We start from the raw sequence: 18,367 nt of genomic DNA, 5'->3' as shown, positions 1-18,367 counted from the left end.
TCTTTAACCTTTGTCTACCCTTTTCACATCCTTAAAATGAGACTTTATTTTCCTTGAAAGCAAATTACAAACATCTCGCCTACCACTAAAGCCCTCAGAATAACTGAGAAAGGTCCTTAGCAAAAAGTGCAGTACCATTGCCACAACTTCCAGGGCAGAAGAGCAGAATCTGGGGGCCTGTTTTCTAAAATCAGATCATGCTAAGAAAGAGGAAATGGCTGAGGAGGGACCATAAAGGCAGGGGAGGAAGGTCATGGAGAGAATGATGAAAAGCGCTCTTTAAGAGTGACTTTGAGAAGTGAACTGTTAAGGTGGTATCCATCCAAACCCTGGTGCTCCCTTCTCCTTCCTTTCTTTCCCTCCCCTCCCCTCCTCTCTCTCCTTTCCCCCTTCTCTCTTCCCTCCCTCCCATCTTCTCGCCCTTGCTCCCAGCTTCTGACTTACCATTCATTCCAACGGATAGTGGAGTAAACCACATGAATCCATGCCATTGATTGGTTTTGTTGTTTGCTTGAGGATTGATTTGGAAATCTCCATAATCCAATTTGGCCTTCATTTACACTACTGGCCTTCATTTACATTTTGTAGTGATATAGTATATGGTGGATGACTGTAGTCTCTCCCACAAAATAAGGAAACATATCTACAATTTGTAAGATAATTATATTTCAAGTGATCAGCAAAGACGGTAAGTGTGAAAACAGTCTCTGTAATAGGCCTTGGGGGAAGTCAAGGATTTTCAACTTAAATAAATTAAAAGATCATGCAGAGTCAAGATACACTAGTTGAACAGCAAAATCTAAACCCCAAAAAATCACTGTTAGATATGGAAAATGGCAGGGAAGCATTTCATTTGTCAGAAAATGGTGAACTGCCAGAGCATTTAGCATAAAGAATTTTTGGAAAGAAAGTCAGTCTTAGTTTCATTGTTTTCTTTTTTTTTAATGTTGGATTGTTCTTCAATGAATCTTTCACATTCAGGAAAATTAGGTGGATTTGCACAGGAAAATAACACCATAGATTCCGGAGAACTGGATATTGGCCGAAGAGCGATTCAAGAGGTTCCTCCTGGCATCTTCTGGAGATCACAGCTCTTTATTGACCAGCCCCAGTTTCTTAAATTCAATATCTCTCTTCAGAAGGATGCATTGATTGGAGTATATGGCCGAAAAGGCTTACCACCTTCCCATACTCAGGTAAAAGTGAGCTTTTTATTTATTTATTTTTGTCAATAAAATGAAAACTGCTAGTTTGCATTTTTAAAGTTATCCTGTTTCTCTATTTTAACTGTTTGGCCACTTTCGTATTGATCTTTCATGGGAAAAAGAAGTTTGAATGGAGGTTTATCTTTATCTTGAGGTTTTGGAACTAGTAGGAAGAACAGTTTTTTTCTCCCCGTCCCACTTTCATCATTAGTGATTGATTAAACTTTAATTTAATGAATATTGAATGTCATCTGAACACCGAGTGAAGCGCAATGGATTTTCCAAGGGTTTTGCAGAGATTCGGTGATGATTCCAGACGAGCTTATCCTGTCTTGTAATAAGTGACGTAATGGGCCCATCTCAAGAGAGAGCCTCTGGCCGTGGTACCACAGCTGCTTGTTCAGATGGTGCCGTGGTGTGCGAATTGGAAACTATGGTTCTAAAGAGGAGCTATCATATCTAATAGAAGTTGCTTATGTCTTTCTACTATAATATTAGGGCTTTTCCCCAGATCCATTACAAATACAAGAATTTTTAAAAGGTGATAGATAGTTATTTGGATAAGCTTAAAGTTATACTAGATAATCAATTTATCTACCTATGGAATTTTTGGCTGGTTTGAATTTGAGTTATAAAATGAGGACCTGAGGAGTGTAGTAGATACTTTATACTACAGAATTTTGTAAAACTGCTCTTTTAAAAATTTTACCAATGGTGAGGAAATATGAATTACAAATGGTGAAGAAAATGAATCATACAATGATTTTAAAAACTGCATCATTAAAGAAGGATAAGAAAATTAGAGCATGCTGTTGTGGGTCCAACACACATGTGTCATATACATATATAAATTATAGAGCTGTAGACTTTTAACACACGCTTTGATGCATTAATTTTTCTGATTTCACGTACTTTATTTCTACATTAGAAGTAAATCTCTTTGGGGGCTGGAGCAATAGTACAGTGGGTAGGGCATTTGCCTTGCACACAGCTGACCTGAGTTCGGTTCCCAGCATCCCATATGGTTCCCCTCCCCCCCTGCCGCCCAGCACTGCCAGGAGTAATTCCTGAGTGCAGGCCAGGAGTAACCCCTGTGCATCGCCAGGTGTGACCCAAAAAGAAAAAAGTAGAAGTTACTCCCTTTTGTAATTGCTCAAAAAAATTGTTTTTCACTGGGTACTACTGTCCCATATAAAGTTGATGATCATTACTTTTGATTCCAGCTTATGTTATAGGTGACACTAACTAGGACGTCATAATCAGATTTTCTTAATGGAAGCCAGACTTATTGCAGATAAATTGTATTTAAGGCAACAATCCAGTGAAATGGGAAACCATTATTTTCCATTGGAATCACCTACAAATGATTAAATTGTTTTGGTATAATTCAGGAAAGAGACCGTTAAGTATCACAGCCTGTGAGCACATGAGCTCTAAATTCCAGAAATAATTTCAGTAAGTAAAAAAGAAAGCCTTGGGTGTGGTACAACCTTAAAGGTTTATCTAAAAGTCTGGGGCTGAATCTTTGCACGTTTTATACCATTTAGCATTAGGGAAACCAAGGGTCCCCTTTCGGGTCCATCATTCTCTAGGCATTTCAGTCACCCTGTACATGATCCCCCCCTTTTCTTTTCTACCACAGTATAGTATTTAAGTGGGCCCCACCTTTCTTAAGCGGCACTGTTATTAGAGTTCTTTCCTCTGGTGTATTCAAGATCAGCAGAGCAAACAACTGTTTCTGCGTTCAGTGTTTAAACATGAAAAATGCTCTAAAGCATTCCCATTGAACATTTCTGTTTCTGGGGAACGTTAAATGAATCAACCTGAAATAATTAAAATTGTCCAGCTACTCACAATAGTCACTTGAGTTTTTTTGAAAGTCTTTGTGACCCTGTATAAAACTGTCCATTCGATCGTTGCCAAGGAATCAATTGACTTTCTTCTCCCCGAGGCCTGATTCACTCTCTAGGACAGTTAGACACTGAAGGAAGCAATTTAACGCTTACCAGTTAACTGTACTGTATCATTTAAATACATTTGCATGAGGCCCATTTTCACAGAGGCCCTGAAACCCTGGGTTCTAAGCACACCCCTCTCCCCCCTGGACCTGATGACGTGCTGCTTTCAGTTCCCTGCGCTTCCATCTGTGAAATGAATGCCTGAATCACATGATCTCTAAAATCTCTTTCTCCTCTGTCTTCCGGTCATGCCCCTCAAGACCAGGCTAACACACACACACACACACACACACACACACACACACACACACACGTTGGTTTCTGCTCATTTGGGAAGTGTTCACAGAGTTCTCATCAATGTAATCATGGAATTATTTATCCAAAGAGTGTGATGTGCCAAAATGAAATCACCCTGGTACCAGCACCAGGCAACAGCTTTGTCTTGTGACAATACCCTTTGATAGTCAGAATTTCACCCTAAAAATAACACAGAATCCTAAGATCCTATTTCCCCCTTTAAAAAAAAATATATCGGGGCTGGAGCAATAGCACAGCGGGTAGGGCGTTTGCCTTGCACGCGGCCAACCCAGGTTTGATTCCCAGCATCCCATATGGTCCCCCAAGCATTGCCAGGGTGATTGCTGAGTACAGAGCCAGGAGTAACCCCTGTGCATTGCCGGGTGTGACCAAAAAATAAGTAAATAAATAAAAATTTAAAAAAATCTGTATCTTCATCTTATCTATAGTCCTTTTAAGACAAATCTCGTTTGTTGCTGAAGTTACTTTATATCCTAAGAACAAAGCTTATTAAATATTTCTGCCCTAAAAAATTGGCTCACTCTTTGTAGATGTGTGTAGCCACACAAGCACCATCTCTCTGGGTGATAGATTAATTCTCCTGAAGGTTGTGTGAGACTCCCCACTGCCACCCTGCACCCCTGCTTGATTGCATTGCATCAAGTCATAAATGGTGATTTCTCTGACCATTAATAAAGTGATTATGGATGTGAAAGCCCACTTCAGTTAATACTCAAAATTTAGGGGCTAGAGATACAATACAGTGAATAAGGTGCTTGCCTTGCGTGCGGCCAACCCCGGTTCAATCCCCAGCATCTCATGTGATCCCCAATCCCCACTAGGCGTAAGCCCTGAGTACAGCTGAGTGTGGCCCCCCAAAATTTACAGAATATATCTGGTTATAAAACATAACCCCCCAATTTCTGGTCACATTCCATACTTTCATTACTTTTAACACCTCTAGTGAAATACTTCCAGTTACCTAGGGTTCATATAGGTTTAACCCGAAGCAAAAGTTAAGTTAAGGGGTGATTGACTTGATCATAATAATGATTGTGAGTCTTTTCCATAATAGTCCTGAGCCTTTTCGAATCTCAGCCTTCTTTTTGTGTTTTCAAATTGATCGGTGACATACGGCCTCCTGTCATATGCCCTAAGGCTGGTCAGCATGAGAGTGGTCACTCCGAGTCCCCCCACCAGCCAGGATGGACTGGAGGGGTCATGCTCAGCGAAATAAGTCAGAAGGACAGTGCTCTTCATACTCATGTTTCCACTCACCAGTGGGCTAGAAAGAACAGGAAACAAACCCATAGTCTCTGACCCCACAGCTGAGCCTGGGGGTGCTGTGGCAGTGGGGAGAACACGTGCCTTGCATAGATGAGGCCCTAAGTTTATTCTTTGCACCACCACCAAAAAAGTAAATGAATAAGTAACAACCCTGAGGCTACCCAAGAATTGGGGAGAGGAGAAAGGGGTCCCGTGAACTGTGGAGGAGGCACATTGGCATTTGGGTCATGGTTGTGGCCCTGAATACACAGGAATGTTTGCATTCTTGTAAACCGAGGTTATCTTGATCCAAAACCAATGAGCAAAAGAAAACCCATGGGTCCCTCCATGCTGCCAGCTGGTTGCTCCCGGGTCTCACAGCCATAGATGGTAAGGGAGCAGCAGCCACACGAGGGGCCACGTAGAAGCCATGCCACTCACCACCCCCACCCCCACCCCAAGCCTGGTTAGCTTCAAGTTCTAGCTCTTTCCACTCCTATTTTGACCTTTTTGGTGTGGGGGCCACCCCCCACAGCTGCTGAGGACTTCGGCTCTGTAGTTAAGAATCGCTCCTGGCAGTGCTGATGGGGAGAATGGGGGTGACCTGTGCATTGCCTGCCGTGAATCCAACCTGGGCCAGTCTCGAGCGAGGTGGGCCCCTTTCCCCCCACCCCACCCTGACTGCCTCTCTGGCCCTGGCTCCTTTCCCTTTAGTGACGGTGATAAGGTATGATCACTAGGCAGGTCCCCAGGAGGATTGAAAATAACCCACGCCCCAGGTGAAGTCCCCGAGAGAAGTGGCCCTAGATTTTACAGGTGCTGCTTTGAAAGGTGGTGGATTTGTGGGCCCTGCCCTAAATTCCTCAGATCTTGGACTCAGGGGAGGAAGTGAAGACATGTGGAAGCGCGGCCCCAGGTGACCTGCAGTTCCGCCTGGGGAGAGCTGCTCACGCCCGTCCCCCTCAGCGGCCTTCCTTGCCCTCCCTCCCCTGCAGTACGACTTTGTGGAACTCCTGGACGGCAGCAGGCTGATCGCCCGAGAGCAGCGGAACCTGCTGGAGACGGAGAGAGCGGGCCGGCAGGCCAGGTCGGTCAGCCTGCACGAGGCCGGCTTCATCCAGTACCTGGACTCGGGCATCTGGCACCTGGCTTTCTATAATGACGGGAAGAACACGGAGCAGGTGTCCTTCAACACCATCGTGATCGGTAAGAACCATCTTCAAGTAGAGATAAAGGGCCAGGAGGATTTCTCCACGGCTTGGAAGCAGATCTCATGTACCGGGGGAAAAAGGCAGCTGGGATAGAGAAGGGACCACTGAGTAAATGATGGTTGGAAGGATCACTCGGGATGCTAAAAGTAAACTATGGACCAAACATGATGACCGCTTAGTGCCTGTATTGCAAACCATAACACAGGAAGGAGAGAGAGAGTAAGAGGGAATGTGCCTGCCACAGAGGCAGGGGGGTAGGAAGGGGTGGGGTTGGGGGGAGGGATACTGGGAACATTGGTGGTAGAGAATGGCCACTGGCAGAGGGATGGGTACTCGAACATTGCTTGACTGAAACACAATCGTGAAAGCTTGTAAGTCTGTAACTATATCTCATGATGATTCATCAAAATAAATCTATTTTTAAATTTTTTTTAAAAAAAGAAAGAATCATCATCAGATTCTCTTGGGGGACTGAAGGGGGTTCGCTTCTCAGCCATACCCAGTTGATCTCAAAGGTCTCTCCTGGACGTGATGGGGAACTGCATGTGGTGCCAGGGCTGGAACTTGAGTCTGCAGCACGCAAGGCAGTTGCCTTCCCCGCGGTGCGTTCACTGGCTCCGTCCGGACCCTGTGTTTTGCCCAGACTGCAGCCAGGCACAGCAGCATCTGAAACCAAGGAAAGTGGCTGGTGGACGCATTTCTCAGGAGCCCGAGAAACTCGGCCTTTACCGGGGTGATGCTTTGCTTGACTGGTTGGAGTGAAAACATCCTCAACCCTTGTGGTGTTGGAGGGTCCTTCTCTCCCAGCCTCCTTCCCTGAGATCCGGGATCCCGCTAACCTTCAGACTGGCCTTCTCTTTGCAGAGTCCGTGGTCGAATGCCCCCGCAACTGCCACGGCAATGGAGAGTGTGTCTCAGGAACCTGCCATTGCTTCCCAGGGTTCCTGGGGCCGGATTGTTCCAGAGGTATGTGCGTGTGTTGGGCTGGGCAGGCACCAGGCCAAGGGAAGAGTGTCACGGAGATAATGATCGAGAGAGGAGAGGAAGAAGGGGGATTGGGGGAGGGTCCTGCTGGCCTGGGGGTGCTGCTCAGCCTCTGTACGCTTCTTCCCCCAGCCGCCTGTCCCGTGCTTTGCAGCGGCAACGGGCAGTACTCCAAGGGCCGCTGCCTGTGCTTCAGCGGCTGGAAGGGCACCGAGTGCGACGTGCCCACCACGCAGTGCATTGACCCGCAGTGCGGGGGCCGCGGGGTCTGCATCATGGGCTCCTGTGCCTGCAACTCGGGGTACAAAGGAGAGAACTGTGAGGAAGGTAAGCTGTGTGTACCTAGTTCCTGCGTCCCTCAGGAATGGTCACTGTGGGGCCCCTCGTGTCTTCCTCAGGAACAGTCGCTGTGTGTGCCAGGGACCTGTGTCCCCTCAGGAACAGTCACTGTGTGTCCCAGGGCCCCCATGTCCCCTCAGGAACAGTTGCTGTGGGGTTTCGTGTCCACCTCAGGAACAGTCGCTGTGTGTGCCAGGGACCTATGTCCACCTCAGGAACAGTCGCAGTTGTATGCCTAGGCCCCGAGTCCCCTCAGGAACAGTTGCTGTGTGTCCCAGGGCCCCCATGTCCCCTCAAGAACAGTTGCTATGGGGTTTCGTGTCCACCTCAGAAGCAGTCACTGTGTGTGCCAGGGACCCTCATCCCCTCAGGAACAGTAGCTATGGAGCTATGTGTCCACTTCAGGAACAGTCACCGTGTGTCCCGGGAGCCTGAGTCTCCTCAGAAACAGTCACTGTGTGTCCTGGAGCCCTGCGTCCCCTCAAACAGTCATTGTGTGTCCCAGAGACCCCTGTGCCCCTCAGAAACAGTTGCTGTGGGGCTTCGTGACCACCTCAGGAACAGTCGCTGTGTGTCCCAGAGGCCCCTCATCCCCTCAGAAACAGTCACTCTGTGTCCCAGGGGCCCCGTGTCCCTTAAGAAATAGCCGCTGTGTGTGCTGGGGGCCCATGTCCCCTTTGGGAGCAGTCTCCCTGTTTTGTTTGTTTCTCCCGGGCCACACCCAGGAATACTTGGGGGTGATGCTTGGGGTGAGGTGGGGACCGTGTGGTGCTAGCCATGGACCCTGGCCCCCATCAGTACAGCCTGTGCTCGGGTCCTTTGAGCCTTCTCCCTGCTCCAGACTCTTATTTTTAATCAGGATGAGGACCTGGAAGTCTTTCTCTAGGTCCCTGTAGGAAAGTCATTTTCATGGTTTTTTTTCAGAGGGGCTGGTTTGGGGGCTACACTCGGCTTTGTGCTCAGAAGAGTGACTGCTGGTGGTCCTTGGTGCAGGAGCTTCGAATCAGGGTCTGCAGGGTTCTGGTAGCACCCCAACCCCCGGACTTTCCCTCCCGTACACTGGCATCCATGATGTGTCACTTTATCCCCATCTTCACTCAGGGAATGGACAGGTGGCCAAAGAGTCACTTTGCTCTCCATCAATAGAATAAAGAATTTCTTCTTTGGGTTTTGCTTCTGGGGCCACACTCCCCTGTGTTCAAGGCTTACTCATGGCTCTGTGCTCGAGGAGCACTGCTGGCAGGGCACAAGGGTATCCCTGTGATCCGAGGGGTCCAGCCACATACAAGACCAGTGCCCTCACCCATGTGCTATGTCCCCAGCTCCAATCATTTTCTCATTTATTTGTTTTAATGTTTTTCACATGAAGTTTTCATCGTGTGAACCATGAGGGTTTCTTAATCTCGAATTGTGTCTTCTCTGGGCTGATGAAATGTCAGCACTTGGGGCGGGGGGAGGGGCAGCCAGGTGTCCCAGCTTTGCTCCCCGAGTGAGACGTGTGGTCACAGTCTCGGAGCTCTGCTGTAATGGGCAGTTGGATTGTTATTTCAAAAAGCAGAGAAGGCCCATTTCCGTTCTTCAATCAAATTGATTTTATTGATCTGCACACACAAAGTAATGCAATTAAGTCCCTGGAATTAAATTTTCAGGCCATTGACCCTACAAGTGTAAAGTTTTATTGAGTCAAATTGCTAAATTAAATCTCGTCATCTAAAGCACATTAAAGTGAATTAGGGAGGAGAGAGAAGAGGCGCCTCATCTATTTCTCCATTTGAGGGTCCCTCGCAGCTGTCAAGGACCCGGTGCTTGTGGACCGGGTCAGAGAATGCGGGTTCCTTTAGAGAAGCCGGAGACTTAGTGTCTCTTTGATACGGCAACACCCAGCCGCATGCATCTCAGACGCAGGGCAAGTGACAGATCCTTGGGAGAGTCTCCATTCCCTCAATGGGAAGATTCTCCATGTTTTACTGATTTTACTGATTCTAAAAAAAAAAAAAAAAAAGGCATTCTTAGAAAAGGTACATTGGATGATCCCAACTGGTTTTTTTTAATCAAGTTGGTGGTTTATTTATTTATTTATTTATTTATTTATTTATTTATTTTATTTTTGCTTGTTGAATTTGAGGCCACACTGCAGTGTTCAGGGCTTACTCCTGGCTGTGCCCGGGATGGGAACTGTGTCAGATGTGTGCGAATTGGTACCCTGCCCACTGCCCTAGGTCTCCAGTTCATGAATGAGATTGAGATTCTTTTTTCATTTGTGTTGCTTTGTTGGACCATCCCCGGTGATGTTCAAAGGTTACTCCTAGCTCTGCACTCAGGAATTACTCCTGGTGGTGGTGCTCAGGGGACCAAGTAAGATGTCGGGGCGTCAAGTCCAGATTGGCCGTGTGCAAGGCCAGCACACTACCCATTGTACTATCTCTCTGTCCTCTCAATGAGATTCTCGATTGCGCCCGTTTTTCATACTCTGCGTGTCCCAAGTCCGCCGTGTTCTCCATGACAACATCGGCTTATTCTCTCTCCTCTCCTTTCCCCAGCCGACTGCCTGGACCCCGGGTGTGCTGGCCATGGCGTGTGCATCCACGGGGAGTGTCACTGCAACCCAGGATGGGGTGGGAGCAACTGTGAAATACTCAAGACCATGTGTCCAGACCAATGTTCTGGCCATGGAACCTACCTCCAAGAAAGCGGCTCCTGTACGTGTGACCCCAACTGGACAGGCCCCGACTGCTCCAATGGTAAGGCACCCCAAGGGTGGGGTACCAGTACAGGGGTCCGTGCGGCCAGGGGGGAAGGACTTTTCCTTATGACAACACTGTTTCTGAGACATTTGATTTGATTAACGGGAGGACGAGTAGAAATAAGTGCTAAAAGCAGTGGCATAGCGCTGCCCTGTGAAAGAAACCAGCTTAATCTGTGTGTCATGGAAGGGTTCCCCCTTGGTGTTACCATGAAGAGTTCTCTGCCCTCCTCACTCAGCGCCTGAGAACTGTGGCATATTGAGCCCGTGCCTCATACGGAGAAGCCTGAATAAGAATTTGGCGGTGGAAGGTGAAACAGGCTGAGAGTAACATTCAAATAGAGGTATTCTGATTGTTGAATGGTTTGACAGGGAGGCTTCCATTTTATTAGTGTGATAATAAAATCCCTAAGAGCACAAGGAAGCTCTGTCTAAGCTAAGTCGAAGAAAAGCTTCTGATGAACCCATAGTAGGTGCTCTAAAGGGTCAACTTAGAAGTTTTGTTTCTGCTTCCAAATGCTCTCCTTCCTCCCTTACCCTCCCTCCTTTCTTCCTTCTCACCTTTCCTTTCCCTCCTTTCCCCCACCACCCTCACTCCTTCCCTCCCTCCCTCCCTTCCTTCCTTCCCCTCCTTCCTTCCTCCCTCCCTTCCTTCCTTCCTCGCTCCCTTCCTTCCTTCCTCCCTCCCTTCCTTCCTTCCTCCCTTCCTCCTTCCCTCCCTCCTTCCTCCTTCCCTCCCTTTCTTCCTCCCTCCTTCCCTCCTTTCTCCCTCCCTCATCTCCTCCCTCCCTCCTTTCTTCCTTCCATCCTTCCTTCCTCCCTTCCTTTCCCACCCCCTCCTTCATTACTTAGCAGACAAAGCCTATCATGTGTATTGCTGCTTCATAGAAACATTAGTTCATTTAGATAATTATCTTGGAGAACCAGAGAGTTTGTCTAGAAAGTTCTTAACTGCCAAAGCAAATGACACATGTCAGGTGAATAAGAGACCCAGCGTTGGCGCTTGACTGTCCCACTGACGGTCTGAGACCTGAGACGATGCAGCAGCGTTCATTGAGGTCAGGCCTGTGACACTGGCTTGCATTGCTATTTACTCTTAAAAATAAATCACCTAATCACAGGAACCAGAGTAAGTGTCTAGCTATAGACCTCTTGACTTTATCTTTTTTCCATTTCTGGCTTTCATACTGAGAAATACGCCCCACCAAAAAAATATCTAAGGTTTATAGAAATAACCAAAATACAAAAGAGAATGTGATTTAGGTCTTGTGTACCTACATCAATGAAATTGGCTTATTAATACTCACTATAAAATAATACTAGTTTGACAGTTCTTTCATTCTACCTGGTTTGCCATGATTATCCAGGTAGAAAAAATAATATTCCACTTTAGGTTTTGTTTAAAGCTATTTAACAGATTATTTATTCATTGATATTAAATAACTCCAAAGGTAACTTGATCTTCTAAATTAGAAATGCTGTGAATGGCAAGTACGCATGTTAATTGAAAGATTACATTTGCTAACAGAAATCACATATTTTACACAAAGGTTGCATATTCAACTAAATGTTTTACTAGTTGAGAAAGTTTTAATTAGCTCCCTAGTTTAAAATACAGAATTTTTCCGGTATACAAAATACCACTCTGGTTAGTAGGCAGATAGCGTCCTTCTGTTCATCTTTCTGTCCCGAGTACAGAAACTTCCACATGTTCTGAACCCAGAGTTGCATAGTGAATACAGTACTCTTCTAATCATCTTTAAAAATCTCTTGTATGCTTTGCTGTTAGCTGCAAACTGGCTTAGAAATGATTTGTAAACCCAGGGCTGAGATCTCCAAGCCTGATCGGATTGAGACTGGGCCTCCTTAACCCAGGCACCCCCCCGCCACTCCCATTTTCCAGTAGCTTGGCAGCCACACCCACAAACTGCCCCCCCACCCCCGCCCCCCGTGCCATGTAATCCCATCAATGACCAAGATCCAGAGACTATAAAACAATGCTCCCAGAAGCGCTTGACCTCTTATAGCCTAGTTGTCCCTCTCAGAGAACCTGGCAAGGTACCGAGAGCATCCTGCCCGCATGGCAGAGCCTGGAAAGCTCCCCGTGGCATATTGATATGCCAAATACAGAAACAATGATGGGTCTCACTCCCCTGACCCTGAAAGAGCCTCCAATGCAACACTGCTGGGAAGAATGAGTAAGGAGCGGCTGCTAAAATCTCAGGGCTAGGACGAATGGAGACATTACTGGTGCCCACTTGAAAAATCAATGCTCAACAGGATGACAGTGATACAGAGTTATCTGTAAAGATCTCAAATATGAATATTCCTCCAGTGAAAATATCTAGGTTCACGTGCCCCCAGTTTGTTTTCCACGTGGTCTCATTTAAAGTTTATGATCACGTTGCCTGTGGTGGCCATTTGTAGCTGGGAATTCAATATTGTTCTGACCGAATCCCAAAAGCAAAACACCTTCCCAGCTCCCTCCTTGGCTGTGGCAGCAGTGACCTTCAGATATATCTAAATTCAATAATCAGCAGCTGTCCCAACTAAAGAAACATTTGCTTAAGCTGCTCAAAGAAAAGAAATGAATTCTTTGCATCTGAACGTTTTATAGGTTTGAAAGCCACTGAGGTTCTCTCTATCTTCATCAGCAGTTTGTCCATTAATTAGCTCTTCAATTCCACTTCAATTAAATTAACTCTAATTAATAAGTTCATTACAAAGATTGACGTACCTTGCTCAAAGCGAGTGTGTTAAACGCTGATAAACACCTTCACCCTAATGAAAAATTGATTCCATGGAAGAAAAAGGGTACCTCCAAAAGAAACCTCTCTCCTTTGTAGCACGGTGGATGTTCTGTTGCTCTAAAGTTAATCAAACCATCTTGGATCTCTTAATCAAAAATTTAATTCGAAGGAGATAGAAAAATGTGGCAGGAAAAAAATATATGCCCTCTGTTCCTGTTAATAATGGTGCTGGCTGCTGTTTGGAAGAAATATCAACAGTTCCACGGCTCTAATTTTCAAATAAAGCTCTGAATCACTTGTGAGGGCCATTGTTTGTTAGGAATCATTTCAGGTGCTTATTGATCAGCGTTTTTATTTTTGCAGAAAAAACAAAACTAAGCCCCGGTCTTTCAGTCTCACAAAAGATAGAGGTAATATAGGGGTAGTGCTCTTGCCTTGCACACACCCGGCCCAAGTTCAATCCCTGGCACCCCATCTGGGTCCCCAATACCCCCAGGAGTGATCTCTAGGCACAGAATCAAGAGTCAGCCCTGGGCACAGTGGTGTATGACCCAAAACTTAGAGAGAAAAAGTAAACAGTTTATTGTATTATAAATTTTAGATATGGTAAAAGAAGAGATTATCAAAGTATATTTTTTCAATCTCTTTCTCTCTGTCTCTGTCTCTGTCTGTCTGTCTGTCTCTTTCCACCCCCTCTTAAGGGGAAAACAGGACTGTTGTCACATAAATTCTTTCTATACTCCTCTTTTCCCCCCTTTATTTTATATCCCTAGCCTCTTACTAACATTTTTTTGAAGTCCTGCCCCTGTTTTCCTTCCTACAAGACATTCCCAAATCCGAGTAAATGAAAAATTTCTTTTCCAAATGACATACTCGGAAGTTCTGTATATGATCACACTGGTTTCTACTAGGGCTCTGCAAAGCAACCTGTACGTGCCAGCCACACAGTCACCTGAACGGGAAAAGTAGCCCCTGTACTCAGCCAGCATGTCTGAGTGTCAGCTGCAAACTCCTCTGGGAGGGGTGTGTGTGTGTGTGTGTGTGTGTGTGTGTGTGTGTGTGTGTGTGTGTGTGTGTGTGTGTGAGAGAGAGAGAGAGAGAGAGAGAGAGAGAGAGAGAGAGAGATTCATCTAAAAAGTACATTAAATTGAGGACCGAAGAGAGTAAAATAGGTAGGGTTCTTGCCCAGGTTCAATCCCAAGCTTCCCATAGAATCTTCCAAGCCACACCAGGAGTGACCCTTGAGTACAGAGCCAGGAGTAAGCTCTGAGCACTGCTGGGTGTGTCCCCAAAATTGCCTGTTTGCTCGAGGAACCTCTATAAAACAGCACACACCCCAGCACATGGCATGCCAGCACAGGACACACGTGTTCGTGCGGCACATGCTCCAGCCACCAGCGCCTCTGAGAATTGCCATGCACAGGCAAGACCCCACTCAAGGTTCCCTGCAGCAAACAAGGAATCAAAGAAATGCATGTGGGCATGAAAAGTTTCATGCTGAGTGAAATGAGTCAGAAAGAGAGAGACAGGCATAGAAAGATTGCACTCATCTATGGTATATAGAACAACAGAGTGGGAGACTAACACCCAAGAACTGTAGAAATAAGTACCAGGAGGTTGACTCCATGGCTTCGAGGCTGGCCTCACGTTCCGGGGAAAGGTCAACTCAGAGAAGCGATCACCAAGTACATTGTAGTCGAAGGCCATGTGGGGGAAGGGAGTTGCGGGCTGAATGAGGGCTAGAGACTGAGCACAGCGGCCACTCAACACCTTTATTGCAAACCACAACAGCTAATTAGAGAGAGAAAACAGAAGGGAATGCCTTGCCACAGTGGCAGGGTGGGGTGGGGGGGAGATGGGATTGGGGAGGGTGGGAGGGACACTGGGTTTATGGGTGGTGGAGAATGGGCACTGGTGAAGGGATGGGTTCCAAACTTTGTATGATGGAAGTATAAGCACAAAAGTGTATAAATCTGTAACTGTACCCTCACGGTGATTCTCTAATTAAAAATAAATAAATTTAAAAAAAAAAAAAAAAAAGAAATGCATGTGTCTCCCTTGGGTGCTCTACAGCCAAGCTTGGCGGGAGAGGGGGAGGGGCGGGGGTGGGGGGGAGGGCACTGTGGTTTCTATTGCATTGCTCCCCACTCACTCCCTCTTCTCCACCCCGCTGCTTGACTCCTCTGCAGAGATCTGCTCCGTGGACTGCGGCTCGCACGGCGTGTGCCTGGGGGGCAGCTGTCGCTGCGAAGAGGGCTGGACCGGCCCCGCCTGCAACCAGCGCGCCTGCCACCCACGCTGCGCCGAGCACGGGACGTGCCGGGACGGCAAGTGTGAATGCAGTCAGGGGTGGAACGGGGAGCACTGCACCATCGGTAGGCGGGGGACCCCCCCTCCCCTCCCCTGGCCCCATCCTCACTCCCGTTTCACCTGGGGGGGGGGGGGCTCTTCTCCTTAACGCTTTCCCCGTCTTCACCGCTTTCCCGGTCTTCACCGCAAAGGGGGCTGCCTCTGCCAAGAAGCTTCTCTCCGCTTCCAGCGGCTCTTGCATCTAAACAGCGCATTAAAGTACCTTTCAGAGCACAGAGGAACTGTGGTCCCAAGAGCTTAATCTACCCCGTTTTGGGTGTGGATTTTGTTTTTTTGTTTCCGGGGGTATAGTTCCAATTTTAGTATATGTGCTGCCGAAGCGAGGGCTGGAACAGTAGCGCAGCGGGTAGGGCGTTCACCTTGCACGCGGCCAACCCGGTTTCGATTCCTCCGCCCCTCTCGGAGAGCCTGGCAAGCTACCAAGAGAGTCTCGCCCCCACGGCAGAGCCTGGAAAGCTACCCATGGCATATTCAATATGCCAAAAACAGTAACAACAAGTCTCACACTGGAGACGTTACTGGTGCCCACTCGAGCAACGGGATGACAGTGACAGTGACAGTTTCTGGGGGTGGGGGGTTGGTGACGTTAACCAAAAGGGACTCACGCAAATGATTTTCTTCCCTATTTGGCAATAAACGTGCAGAGATGTTCTTCTAGTTCCATGGCTTAAGTAATCTTTAGGAAAGGGGGGTGTAATTGCACGGCCTGACTGTGATCAGCCAATAACTAGAGTGGTTTATTTTTTACATGATAAACATTTCAGGGGCCTGAGATGCAGTTTGGAAGTTAAGATACTTGCCCAGCTCACATCCCACTGATCCTAGCACCCCTTCTAGGCTCCCGAGCACTGCCAGGAATAGCCCTGAGCACTCCTGAACCCAAGTGTAAAGAAAAACATTGCAAAGACTGGTCTGTGGGGAACCTCTCTGGATTCTGAAACTGCCCCCAGCAGGGGAAGGTTTTCTTCCGGGGGAGACAGGCTGCCCTGGTGTCTATTGCCACACTACAGAACACTTGTCCCAGGCACCCGGGTCTGGCCTCTCCCTCACCTTAAGTCTGAAGAGACTTTGACACGTTGGCTTCTTGTAGTACATCGCCCAACGCTAAGGCAGAAAAAGGCCTTGATAGCTTTCCTAGGTGAGTCTTGCTGTGGGCAGACAGAGGTAGTATTGTACCCCTGGGACCCTGTCCTGAACCCCAGCGTGCCCACAGAGCTGTGACAGGACAAGAAATGGGCCTCGAGTCACAAGCCACCACAGTTGGAACCCAACTATCTCCTAGACTCAGGAGTGTGAATTCATACTAGCTGTGGGGAACAATGTGAGTTGTGGGACAGGTGTGTATCCTTGATGTACACCCAACCCAAGGGACCATGGTGGGGGTAACAGGAAGTGGACTTTGAGGCGAACCCACTAGCCTGTAGTCACTCAGCCACTAGCTGGTGGCCCCCACAAACTTGTCAGTGGCCTGTGGCTACCTTGCCATAGCTGGACTCTTCCTGAATAGCCTTCAGATATCCAAGAACACAGGAACCTTGTCATAAATGACTCTTATTTTTGTCCTTATTCCGATAGCTTATTGGGGTTCCTCACAGCCACCCCCCCTTTTTTTATGGCTTCATTTTCTTCAGCGACTTTTACACAGCATCCTAGTCACGGTGTAGAAATCATGAGCCTGCTGCATTTAAGAAAGAAATCCCAGTGGCTGAATGTATAAAAATAAAAAGAAAAGGCCCGGGCGAGGGAAGGGACGCCTCACCGCACCGAGCCAGGCACAGGGCCTAGGGCAGCAGCTGTCTCTCCCGCCACCCGAGTTCGGTAGCCTCCGGCCACTTCCCCCACCCCGGGGAGGTTGATGGCGAAGATGTGGCAGGCGAAGGAAGGAACGGAGCCATGATGGTTGGTCTCACTTGCAGTTTATTCCAATCTTCTCTCTATACACTCTCCCCGACCTATACACTTTCCCCTTCTATACACTTTCCGCCCCCTCACCTTCTCTCCCAACCCCTTTTAATTGATCATGGCCCTTCTAAAGGGCGCAATACATTGACGTCACCAAAAGCACCAAAAGATCTTACAGGAAGAACATTGAGGCAACATAATTCTCTTGTATCTGCAGGCCCTTAATCTAGGCCCCCCGGAAAGAAGATACAAAACCAAAACGGAAGCCTTCTTTGGGCTGAAAGCACTCGGATTTACATCCCAAAGACCAGGCTGGGCTGCAGCCTGGAATCTACAATGTCAAATCAATTCTGGCTAGCACCTTAGATCCGGGTCAAAGATCAGCTAGGTTTCTGTGACAAAAGGTTTCTGTGACAAAACTCCAGAAGGCAGCTGGAAAAGGGGAAATATTCCAACAGCTGAACCTTTTCAGAAGTGTGGAGAACCTGTAAATCGTTGGTTTGCTCTTGATGCTGCTAGAACTGGAGATCCCGAGGTTTGGTGTACGGAGGTCTGATGGCTGTCTCCCCGTCTGCCTCCTTACCTCGGCCTGGAATCTCTGAGATGTTTCCTCTTTCAGGGCACCTAGTTCTGTGTGCTGGCTCCCACCCCCAGTCCCGATGCAGCTGGGTGAAAGGAACTGCCACTTTCTGAAAGAAGACTCATAAATCAGCGAGATTTTCCTCTTTCTGCATAGTCTGTGCCATCTCATTGAATGCAAACAGGGAGGTTAATTGAAAGAGAGGTGCAGGGAGAAATTAAACAGTTAGAAGCAAACAAAAGTGCCCGGTCAAAAGCAAAGAAGATTCTTCATTCGTCATCTGAGCATCTTCATAAACTGCTCCCGGTTTCATAAAACCATAGGCGTTTTGCTAGTAAAAATAGGTTATGAATTTCAAGCATTTTGTCAACATGCCTCTCACAGCAAAGAGTTCCTTTCAGATCTTCCTTATCACCGTGTTCATCTGCGCCTCTCCTCAGGAACTCAGTTTAGGCAAGTTCATCTGTAAGTTCTTTGCCCCAAATCCCCCTTTCTGCCCTGGGCTGGAGCGATAGCACCAGGGTTAGGGCATTAGCCTTGCATGTGGCTGACCCAGGTTCAATTCCTCCATCCCTCTCAGAGAGCCCAGCAAGCTACCGAGAGTATCCCACCCACATGGCAGAGCCTGGCAAGCTCCCTGTGGCTTATTCGATATGCCAAAAACAGTAACAACAAATCTCACAATGGAGACATTACTGGTGCATGCTAGAGCAAATTGATGAACAACGGGAGGACAGTGCTACAGTGCTACAGTGCTCTGGG

At 47.4% G+C, this 18,367-nt stretch overlaps 1 protein-coding gene across 6 annotated transcripts in view; it reads left to right on the top strand.

Annotated features, from left to right (window-relative positions):
- Window positions 1-18,367, top strand: part of TENM3 (teneurin transmembrane protein 3) — a 1,301,134-nt gene that overhangs the window by 1,174,614 nt on the left and 108,153 nt on the right. For all 6 annotated transcript variants that reach the window (XM_055131945.1, XM_055131963.1, XM_055131957.1 and 3 more), the window contains 6 exons: window positions 982-1,196; window positions 5,722-5,932; window positions 6,802-6,903; window positions 7,054-7,248; window positions 9,801-10,001; window positions 14,943-15,128. In XM_055131945.1, coding sequence (XP_054987920.1) covers window positions 982-1,196; window positions 5,722-5,932; window positions 6,802-6,903; window positions 7,054-7,248; window positions 9,801-10,001; window positions 14,943-15,128 — 1,110 coding nt within the window. The remainder of the gene's footprint in view (window positions 1-981; window positions 1,197-5,721; window positions 5,933-6,801; window positions 6,904-7,053; window positions 7,249-9,800; window positions 10,002-14,942; window positions 15,129-18,367) is intronic.

Source organism: Sorex araneus, chromosome 1, assembly GCF_027595985.1.
Source record: "Sorex araneus isolate mSorAra2 chromosome 1, mSorAra2.pri, whole genome shotgun sequence".
Lineage (NCBI taxonomy): Eukaryota > Metazoa > Chordata > Mammalia > Eulipotyphla > Soricidae > Sorex > Sorex araneus.
The sequence above is the reverse complement of the archived record's forward strand: the minus strand, read 5'-3'. Positions and strand labels throughout refer to the sequence as shown.